Here is a 12,288-nt window from a genome sequence, read left to right as displayed (position 1 = left end):
CTAGGTCATTTGCAGTAAAAAAAAATAATCGTCGCCTATTCCGATTTTTTTTATAAAATTAAAAAATATATTTCAAAATTAGAAATTTTTTTTATTAGGAAATTACCCTGAAGGAAATTTACTACCGTATGATCGAAAAAAAACGGCGTCCAGTTGGCTGAGAAATGAACATCAATGACATTTCCCATATAAATTTACATTTAAAATGACAGCGATCTTCATTCCATAGCCATCACTTACGCCGTTTTTTCTCGATCTAATATATATACAATCTATATATATAAGGTATAATTACAATCTGATCTAATATAGATCAATAAGCAATTTTTTTCAACCTAAATTACTAATACTTAAATAACTTGTACTAAGGACTTACTCACTAGGGTTCCTTATTTTTTACTATTAACTTAATTACACTAATATTATCGCGTACACAAGCACTATTTGCCTTTCCCCTAACACATATTAACTAGTTCCAAGGTTAGTTGATATGGTGGTGAAGTCGTTCTTCCTGTCTCTTGGCGAATGAGGTAATAGTTTGGGTAACTGTTAGTAGTGGGAACTATCGAATGAATACTATCGAAACATTTGATAGTTGCAATTCATTCGAATAATTCGATAGCTAGTAAAAAACATTCGTTGAAAACTATTCGAATAAAAATTATCGAATAGATGCGTCATCTGCCTTGAAATATTGTATTCTAGTAATTCGGCAGCAAAAACCATTCATTTAGAAAATTCATTCATTTATGAAATTCATTTATTCGTCAGGATCGATTATAATAAAATTAACTGGATTTTAGTTGTCGCCCGGCGACGTAGGTTTCTTTCCGAGAAACCCGACAGCGGTCGGTGGCAATGCTATGAAAGAAGCCGGCATCTTTGATTTGATTTTTTGCGGAGTCATATAAAGATAAGGACACATTATTTTTTTTATTGAGGTGCTAGTATTTACACAAAAAATACATTATGAAGGGCGCTGTTGCCATATGTTGGTATTAGTTGATATTAGCAAAGAATATTGTTTGGCTTTAGTTAGTTAGGGATAGTATTTCTATATATTTTGCATTTTTTTATTAATATTCTGTTGTTACACTGCAATAATACTTGTTATTTTGGGTGTAGGAAAATTATTTTTAATGTTTTTAAGCAAAGACTGGTTTAATAAAAATAATAATAACAGTAATAATTTGTTATACCTATTAACAACAAAATTTAAAATAATTTAATATAAACATTTTTTTTACGTAGTAGCAAAATATAAACAACAAATTAGATGTCAAAATTATTTATATTAGATCCTATTTAAAAATAATATAGTCTTTAAATTTTTTGGCAACGTTGGTTTATTAAATAATAATAATCACAAAACTAATTTGTTATATTAACAACAAACTTTAACATCATGAAATATAAACATTTATTAATTTTCTAAGCATGCAGTGTAATGGAAGAAAAATATAAATAAAAAATTAGAAATCAAAATTATTTATATTAGGTACTTTATATTACTATTTAAAAATAATATTTACTTTTACTGGCATTTACTTTAAAAAATAAATAAAATATTTCTTCGCAAAAAACTACATGTAAGAGAATTAGCATAAACAAAATACAAACATCGTTAACTTTTTTTTTAAATTGGCACGTGTAAAACTTTCAATTTAATTTTCTCACCCCATAGTTTGAGTTCGATAACCCCATTTACTTAACCACATTACTTAAATATGATTATTAAGTTCAACTAATTCATATTATTAAAACATCTAAAATACAAATATGTATTTTTAAAATTAATTTTAAGTTCATCTCATCTCTCTTAAAAATTGCTACTTCTCAAAATTTCACATTAAAAAATAGACCGTATATACCATATAAAATAAAACAATTGAAAGATCGGGCTACGGAAAATCACACAAATTTTCGGAAAAATTTTGACACCTGCACACGCACCCAATCGTCAATTAAAAAAAACTACTATTTTAGTATTTTAAATATATTTATATATTTTAAATATACGCAAAAATAGCACAGTATTTATAAGGTGAAGTTATAAAAATTTGGAAGAACTAATAATGCACTCACGCACACAAAAATCAAACGAATACTAAATTTCATTTATCAAAAGCATTCGATAGTCGTAGCTCAACGATAACCATTTAGTTGCACGGTGAGGTTGTCACATATGCTTTAGTATACAAATGAATGAATGATTTTATTCGAATAAAACCATTCGATAGTTGAAATCATTCATTCAGTAACCATTCGATAGTCTAATTCATTCGATAGTTCCCATCGCTAGTAACTGTGTCCACTTCCAAGTCCCTGTGGAGATCACTGTTTCGGAAATACCAGGGGGCGTTGAAAATGCTCCTTAGTACTTTGTTTTGGAATCGCTGAATAATTTCTTGATTACTTTTACTAGCACAACCCCACAATTGTATGCCATATGTCCATACAAGTTTGAGAACCTGTTGGTAAAGTAGTAATCTTATTATGTATTGATAACGTTGAATTTGGCCCAAGAAGCCAGTACACTTTTTTAAATTTAATTTTTAGTTCTTCGTTTTTCTCTTTGATGTGGCTTTTCCAAGGCAGCTTTGCATCCAATTCATTCCAAAATATTTCGCCGTATTAACATATGGGACATGGGTAATATGAATATGTTGATCCTTTTTGTTTGTAAAATTAACATGCACGCACTTTGTCTCGTACAGTTTGATTCGCCATTGCCTAGTCTAGTTAAAAATTTGACAAATGATTAAAAAAAATGTAGAAAAATATTACCAGTGGAGTAGCTGTTTCAACACTCCGTATATGACAAAAATAATATTCAAATAATTATTTCATTTAAAAACGTCATTTGATATGCAACACAAACAAAATAACAAACGTTAGTGTAAAGAGTTTATGAAAAATGACATGACAAATATGCAGAAAAAATCGTGGGTATTTGGGAAGGCTTGAAAGGAAACAATTATGTTTTTTTGCGACGTTTCGCGACAAATCTAAACATTTCTAATTTACATTTAGATACCTTGTTTGCTACTCTTTTGTTTCTTTTTCAAAGTTATTAATCATATAATATCACTGCAACTTGCCTGATATTGAAAATTAAATATACAAAAATAGTACGAAACATAATTCTGGCGTGAAATAAATTCTTTATACTGTTCATTTAATATAGATTTTATAAAATCAATATTTATAAAAGTAAATAATGGCTGAAATTTATTACCGGAAACAAGAAATATCTGAATTACTTTCGATGGCGAATCGGCTTGAAGATTATAAAAAATATTTTTCTTCAAATATAACTACAGAACTACAAAAAGTTGTATAATTTGATTTGTAATAACCAAAGACTTACATTTTTTAAACAAATAAACTGTAAATTAAATAAATAACTTACTCAAGTTTCATGTTCACTAAAATATGTCTTGGAAATAAAATTTTGTTACTAAGAGATTTTCGAGTTTCTCAAGCAACGAAATCTAAGTAACGTCTTTGCATGCACAAGTCACAAAAATATATTCTACAATATAGCTAAAACAATTCGATATTACCAAAATAGTTCATTTTCCTCCCTACGAGCCATAACAAATATGAATTTGAATATTATTCCGTATCGACCTTCTTTAAATTTTATGAAAATGACAATTATTCAAATATTTTTACCCGTTGTCACCTGTCGTTTCCATAGCATACTATACAATAGTACCAAATACCGCCAATTAACCTACCTGGATATTAATACGGGGTGTTAATTAAGTATGTAGCAAAATTACAAGGGATAGTTTTAAGATGATTTTTTTTTATAAATATAGATCTGAATATATCTGATCTTAAGATACAGAGTGTTCATTTTTGAAGAAATCTGATTTCCACAAATATCTTAAATATGTTTCAGGTAATTTGCTTAAAATTTGGCAGTAGTATTTTTAGCAGTAAAGGGAGAACTTGGGATAACTAAGTTAAAGTTATTAAATCCAGTGGCGTACCCAAAATAATTAACATTAAAGTACATAGCCAAAATTATAATTAAAGAAGCGACAGCCTCTAAAAGAAAAATTAAAGAGGCTTTTTTAATTCAATCTAAAAAAATAAATGTATTTTATTGCTCTATATGTCAGTGATGTATGGCAATCGCTTCTTTGATTTTAAAGAACATAACATAAATAAACATAACATTCACGTAAAATTTAAAAATAATCATACAGAAAGTTTGGGCTTTTTGGTTTTACCTTATTAAGTAATTGTTATCAGGTAGTAATTCCTTTGAATAAGAAGACTAAGGAAGGAGCATAATGCTATCCATGTATTCATGCGTGGTGGGCGGAAAAAGGACTCTAGGGTGGGGATCCTTGACAGTTCTGTTTGACGATTCATTTGACACATTTGAAAGTGATTTGAAATTTTATGGATTTGTCAGTCTTTACGGAGCTTATTTTATGTTATTTATTATTTATTCGACTACTGATAGTTGCATAAAGATAGTAAATCTAGATGGAAATTGTGGCAGAACTTAAATTAACAGTGACACCATCGCGATTAATCGAAACAGACTTTAAAATAGTTGGTTGTGTAGCGTACGGTAGATCTCGGCAAAAATGTGTGAAATAATGGAACAACTTTTCGCTAGAAAGTGACTATATAATATACATACGTGTAGTAAACCGATCATTTATGAAATTCACTTAAATTAACTAATTATATATTTTTTCTTGCATTATTGCTTTTATTTACTACTTGTCAAAGATTAGATGTCAAAGAATTTAGATACGTCAATTTGACTTACCTGCTTCAGTAGCGTATCAGATGTTTATGGTTATAAATAATTATTATAACTTAACTATTTTTATTAGAACTTTATATTTTTTAACAATTTTAATAACTACCAACATTTATTCACAACGTAAAATAAAAAAAAAATTATTGAGTCTACCCCACGTCTACCCTACATCATAGTTTTACATTTTTTAAATAAAATTAGAACGGCGCTGATAAACCGGAATTTAAGTCGGCCATATTTGAGGCCCATCGCGGTGGACCTAAGATTTTTGATATGCTCCTTCCTTAGTCTTCTTATTCAAAGAGTAATTCTTAATTTTGAAGTTTACCTTGATATAAAACACTCAACTAAGGATAGATCACCCCCCTATCACCCGGCTGGATAGTCCTGGAGCTGTGGCCGTAAAACAAAACTACTACTACTACTACCTTGATATAATGTCCAGGGGCCGGAAAGTGAAATAGCAAAAGCGGTTCCACCGTTTCCACGGCAATTTCAAATAAAATAATTCCAGCCTCGGGCGCTAGGTGGTAGTGCAATTAATTTTTAGGTTAAGAAATTGCTACTAGTTATTGCCAGATGGCGTTCAATCAGATTTTTTTTGTAGTTTCCATAGTTACCAACGGCCATTGTCATACTATTGTCAAATTCTCAAAAAATATTGTCGTTGTCATAGCGCCAATCATCAAAAATGATTATCAAAACGTTTTTCAAACTATAATTTGTTATATGTGTTTTTATTAGACAATTCCTTTTGTTTGTGGACCTAAAAATATAATGTAAGTCTTTTATTTTTGCCATCATTTTAAAGTCCACCCTATTTATATTTACCCATTTACAAAAACTTTGGGCGTATTACGTCGGTTTGTTTTATTATAATAAACGATGTTTAAATATTTGACTTATAACTTTTAATAATAAATAATATTTACACATGTTTGGCTTTAATTTTATTTAATAATTGTATAAATTATACTGTTAAATCTTATTTTTTACACATCACAACGATACTTGTTATTAGTATTGTTGAATTTGTGTAAAAAATAATATTTAATAATCAAATTTAATTATTTTAGAGCAAAATTCAATAAATACGCTCATTTAAAAAACCCGCGCTTCGATCCGTTTAAAACAAGCCCTACTCAATAGATGGCGCCACTTCTGTAGGACCATTTTTCAGTATGGCAGAGTCCATTCTTTTTCTAGCTAGGTATATTCTTTGATAATGTCATTTTAACAGAACGTCAGTGGCATAGGTCAATGGTTTCTTTTAGACGTATGTGTTTTAAAAAAGTAAAGTGTTCTCGAATAGCTGAATTTAAATATTTTAAATACTTTTTTTCTTTATTCTTTATATTTTTTTTTGCTTTCGACGACGGAAAGAGATAAACTTTCCGAAACGTTAAGCATTTTTTTCTTTGTTAGGCAAATTTGTATAACTGTAAACATAACTTCTGACAAGCAGTGTCCTTTTACGTTTAAAACTTGATTTTCATGCATCCGTTATACGTTGATACGTTGGTCGTGACGACGGTGCACTGATTTGTCATAGCCTTTTCACGCCACTTTTCATCCCTAAATATTTTACTTCGGCCCGTCAACGGACCCGTTCATACGATAACGGACGTGTTTGACAAATTTAATCTAACCCAAAGAATATACCTAACTAGAAAAAGAATGGACTCTGCCATACTGAAAAATGGTCCTACAGAAGTGGCGCCATCTATTGAGTAGGGCTTGTTTTAAATGGATCGAAGCGAGGGCTTTTTAAATGAGCGTATTTATTGAATTTTACTCTAAAATAATTAAATTTGATTATTAAATCTTATTTTTTACACAAATTCAACAATACTAATAACAAATATCGTTGTTATGTGTGTAAAAATAAAAGATTTAACAGTATAATTATACAATTATTAAATAAAATTAAAGCCAAACATGTGAACTATTATTTATTTAAAGTTTTTTATTTATAAGTCAAATATTTAAAAATCATTTATTATAATAAAAACAAGACCAACGTAATACCGCCCAAAGTTTTGTAAATTGAGTATAAATATAAATAGGTACTTAAATGATGGCAAAAGAAATAAAAGACTTACATTATATTTTTTAGGATCACAAACAAAGGAATTGTCTAATTAAAACACATACACAACACATATAACAAATTATAGTTTGAAAAACGTTTTGATAATCATTTATTTGATAATATTATGATTGGCGCTATGACCCAACGACAATATTTTTTGAGAATTTGACAATAATATGACAATGGCCGAAACTGGAACTACAAAAATTCTGATTTAACGCCATCTGGCAATAACTAGTAGCAACTTCTTAACCTAAAAATTAATTGCACTACCACCTAGTGGCTAGGGCTGGAACTATTTTATTTGAGATTTCCGTGGAAACGGTGGAACCGCTTTTGCTATTTCACTTTCCCGCCCCTGATCTAACCTTAATAAAAATATAAGTAAAATAGCAAAATCGTTATGGAAACGAAAATATAAAATGACACCAACGTATATCCGACAAACGGAGGCATGAAAATGCAATAAATTTAAACCTGCGTTATTTTCTAACCAATCAAAGTCTTTAAATTCTACCAATAAAATTTTATTAACAGTATCAACGTATCGTCGGACAACGGATGCATGAAAATCAAGCTTAAAGCAGACGTGTATACAAAAAATAACTATTTTATTTTGGTAGATTTCCTTGCAGTGCAGTGGCGAAATACCCATAAAGGATTTTTTTGGAGAGATGAATCCGCCACATAGGTATAGACATTTTTTAATAAAAGTACATTTATGTATACGAGAAGTTACATTGTAAAAAAATTCTGTTGTAACAAAAAATGTTGTATTGCTAATATATTTAACGGTTTACTTACATTTGCGTCTGTCCACCATTTGTCTGAGAGGCGTATATCTCTTGTTCCACATACTGAATATGATAGCTTTGATGTGAAGCCACTGCGTCTCCCTCCGCAACTGAAACATATTATAATTTTACAATTAGGAATTATCGAGAGAATTATAATCAATTAATAGTTAAAATCTCGTGGTAAAAATAAATCACAGCAAAAACATAGAATGTAAAAAAATGCCAAACTGTGAAAAAAAGGCATGTAAAACCAAGACAGTTTATTTTATTTAGTTTCTATTGAAACACCTATTCAACAATTTTGTTAGTATCAAATAAATTGTCAAATCAAAACCCGGAAAATAAAAAATAGGGATTATTGTGACAGGAATTCGCATCTTATCCATATAACATTAACGCTCCATATAGTAGAAAATCTAAACTAAAGGAGATGGATTCGGAAGCAAATAGGGAAGCAGCTGTTAAACTATTAATAATTTAAGATATTTTTAAGAAGGCAGCGCGAGTCCGCATGCTAAATTCAAGAGGTCTTAAGCGTTGCTAGTGGTGTAAAGACATAAAATAATATGATAATCAAATTAGAAACTCTTTAATGACTTTTTTCATTACAAACAGCAAACATAAACATACAATATATAACATAAAACACGCAAAGGCACAAACTAATAAATATTATTCAAAAACAAAAATAAATAATAATGAAAAAATTTTGGTCAAGTACGAGTCGGACTCGCGCACGAAGGGTTCCGTACCATTCATTATCTATACAACATTAGACACTATATTATAAACTTTTTTTCCGATTTAGCTGAAATTTTGAATGCACGTATAAGTAATTTAAAAAAAATGAAGAAACACATTACTAAAAAGTCTATTGATCAATAATAAATATGTAAAAAGTAAAAATAAATATGTAAAAATTAAAAAAAAACGATTAAAAAAGTCGCCTTGACTAGGATTCGAACCTGACTTACTACTGCTCCAACGTCATAGCAGCGTAAAAGTCCTAACACTTTAAAACCACGCGGCCAGTGAGGACTTGAAAAGATTCTATGTAAAATTCTTACTTAAAAAGATACAGTGTTTAGTGAAAGTACTTTTTATTTATAAACATTTATTTAATTCTGTTTTTAGTATTTGTTCTTATAGCGGCTTAACATAGATACATTATCTGTAAAAATTTCAACTGCCTAGCTATAACAGTTCATAAGATAGACCTTTGTGACAGACGGACGGACCTTGAAGTCTTAGTAATAGGGTTCCCTGTTTTTACCCTTTGGTTTTGGAACCCTAAAACGATCGCGCGCGGAGTTTCAATCTACTGAGAGTTGTTCATTGAGGAGACAGTGTCCTGTTAAAAACCCGTGACAATCCGAAGATTGTTCTTACTCAGACCCAGGAAGATCTGTGATTTTCTTGATCATAAGCCCTCAGAAACTTCTTCCGAGAGTGTCTTAGACCATTGCAAGATTTCCATTCCAGGTTGCGGATGGAGTCTTCCCAAGTTGCTTGAGTTCCCGCCTTGAGTTGCAGTTTACCACTTGGAAAGCAAGAACGGTTCTGGTCCAGTTAATTGGTGTTCGCTCCTTTTCTAGCTAGATTATTTGCTTTCCTGCCACTTCTATCATGGTGAGCAGGCACCCAAGTAATAGGAGGACTTTTGTTTTTCTTTGCCTAATTTATTCAGCTTCTCTGTACATTCTTTGACCAATTTCAGGGTGATTGATACTCTTTTGATCAAATAAAGGGTAGTTTGACTATCATAAACGTTGGGTCAAAAGTCAACCATTAGGGAGATATCGCGGTACAAAGATGGCGGAAAAATTATGTTCTTATTTTTTTATCTTGAAAACGAAAAGAGATAGACTAATGAAGGGAATTTTATGGAAACATTACTGTTATGAGAAACACACTTTCTGGTAATTTTTTCACTTTTTTTAAAATGAGTGAAGGGGTTGAAATAAGCTACCCTATCATTCTTGTTAACGAAAATTTAAAAGAAAAAATCTTATCAAACACATGCAAAAATCTTAATTTGGATAGTTTAGTTTGTTTAGAAACTTTTTATCCCTTGTATTTTTTTTATATAAACTCACCCATTTGAAATTAAAAATAAAATGTAAAGTATTATGCGCGCTTTAGCTTTGCTAGCTATCAGATAAGATGGATATTTCTTGTTTCCGAATAGTTCCTCATCTAAGATAAAGTTGTACGCATCTCTCTGCGACAGCAGATTTCTTTTTAGCCAGGATACTAGGGTCAGAACCTGCCTTACTACGGCTCCCGCGTCAAATAGCGTAATAGGTAGAAACGATTTAAAAAGTGACACCGAAAGGACTTGACTAGATTTTTCTATGTAAAAGTACAGCTACCCACTAGATAATGTTTAGTGAAAGTACTTTTTTGTTTATAACATTTAATGCTTACATTTTGTTTTTAGTATTTGTTCTTATAGCGGCAACAGATACATTATCTGTAAAAATTTCAACTGCCTAACCACGCGGCCACCGAGGACTTGAAAGATTCTATGTAAAAGTCTTACTTAAAAGATAATGTTTAGTGAAAGTACTTTTTTATTTATAAACATTTATTTAATTCTGTTTTTAGTATTTGTTCTTATAGCGGCAACAGATACATTATCTGTAAAAATTTCAACTGCCTAGCTATAACAGTTCATAAGATAGACCTTTGTGACAGACGGACGGACGGACGGACAGCGAAGTCTTAGTAATAGGGTTCCCGTTTTTACCCTTTGGGTACGGAACCCTAAAAACGGTCGCGCGCGGACTGGCACTTCGCATATGAGTATAAAAAGACACTAACTACACTAAACAATGTGCAAACGTACACTTCTCATAAAATATGCTAGATAATATGATTTTTCCAGATTTTCGAAAAAACGCGCGCGAACTCCGAAGGTGAACTGAGCGTCTGTGGGGTCTCTAAAATATAAATTATTGTTCATAAAAGCATAAACAATAAAAATTAAAAAATGTATGCTCTGTTTTTTTCAATCAATGTAAAGTAAAGTAAGTAGTAAATTGAACAGTCTTCAAAAAAGGTCTGAGAATTTCATTTAATCGACTCGTTGGAAAGTTATTGAAGGTTAAATTTTAACTTCAAATCGTATATACTCTGTTTTTTTTCTCAGGTAAGATTTCGACAGACGATGACAGAAGAAAAGCAGATGACATCCCATACCAATCTATTTGTTTTACTAAAAAAAGCTTCTAATAATTTTTAAGTTAACTATGGATGGCTTTAAATATAAATTCGTCATGCGTCGTCACTTGTTGTTTTTAACCAGTTTTATTGGTTTATTTGAAAAATGACAGATCGTATTTCAATTTTATTGGTTTGACGGAACGATGAACGACAAACGGACACCGATGCGTATGAACTCGCCTTTAGATTTTTGACGTTTGTCAAAGTCTTGCTAAATTATAGGTTATAATTTTGTGACAACTTTTGTCAAATACCCTGCGTTTTGGAAGATGATGCATTTTGATTCGTGTTATTACGTGTGTTTTGTGTCTTTTGAAGTTAAGTAGAGGAAAAATCGAGTGAAAATTAACTGTAGAACCCAGAGCACAGTTTATGGTCAATACTCGCTGCCCAGGCAGAAAGTCTTATACTGTGGTCTTATACAGATACACCAATAAGTTAATTAAACACATACTAAAAACTGGAGTAGCTGTAAAATATCGACATCACACGATAGGTAAATAATGGATTTTAGTACTGCAGAAAAATAATGTCAAAAGGTACTGGTTTAAAAAAATTAAGATTAAAGTTAATTAATCAACCTGTGAGGTATAAAATTTGGTAAGTGTTATTATTAATAAAATAGTTTGTTTTATTTGTGTTGTTTTATTTATTCCTGCGGAATATTACAAATTTCTATTTGTAGATAAGTTATATTGATAAATATAATCTCATAAATGCGGGAAGTTTCATAAAGCTTGAAAGTAAGAAATAGTTCTTTTATATATTTTTTGGTATGTGGTGTCTTGTTTTTTGTTTGTTTTGTATTAACACATACCGATTTTTTATTAAATAAAATAACCCGATTACATTTTTTTAGTTTTATACAGTTTTTTCACAATATTTTGAAGTTACTTGTCAGTCAAATTTTAAATAAATATATTAATTTCCTGCTATGCGTTCCAGTTGTACCAACTTATTTCTTTGTAAAATAAAATAAACTACTTTGAAATTAAAATGACAGACACATCTATCACTGTCAAGGATCTTCTCGTTGGACAGACTATACTCTGTTTTTTTTTCTCAGGTAAGATTTCGACAGACGATGACAGAAATAAAGCAGATGACGTCCCATACCAATCTATTTATTTTACTAAAAAAAGTTTCTAATATTTTTTAAGTTAACTATGGATGGGTTTAAATATAAATCCGTCATGCGTCGTCTCTTGTTGTTTTTAACCAGTTTTATTGGTTTATTTCAAAAATGACAGATCATATTTCAATTTTATTGGTTTGACGTATTTGACGGAACGATGAACGACAAACGGACGCCGATGCGTATGAACTCGCCTTTAGATTTTTGAGGCTTGTCAAAGTCTTGCCAAATTATAGGTTATAAATTT

The 12,288-nt window shown here is 30.3% G+C and overlaps 1 protein-coding gene across 1 annotated transcript in view; it reads right to left on the bottom strand.

Moving 5' to 3' along the window:
* LOC115876089 (DNA-binding protein RFX2-like) overlaps positions 1-12,288 on the bottom strand; it is a 53,647-nt gene that overhangs the window by 18,728 nt on the left and 22,631 nt on the right. Inside the window, 1 exon segment of the mRNA XM_030891789.1 lies at positions 7,689-7,788. Coding sequence (XP_030747649.1) covers positions 7,689-7,788 — 100 coding nt within the window.

The sequence above is a fragment of the Sitophilus oryzae genome, unplaced genomic scaffold (genome assembly GCF_002938485.1).
Source record: "Sitophilus oryzae breed Bouriz unplaced genomic scaffold, Soryzae_2.0 scaffold_1396_pilon_pilon, whole genome shotgun sequence".
NCBI classification, from domain to species: Eukaryota; Metazoa; Arthropoda; class Insecta; order Coleoptera; family Curculionidae; genus Sitophilus; species Sitophilus oryzae.
This window is presented reverse-complemented; position numbering and strand designations above follow the sequence as displayed.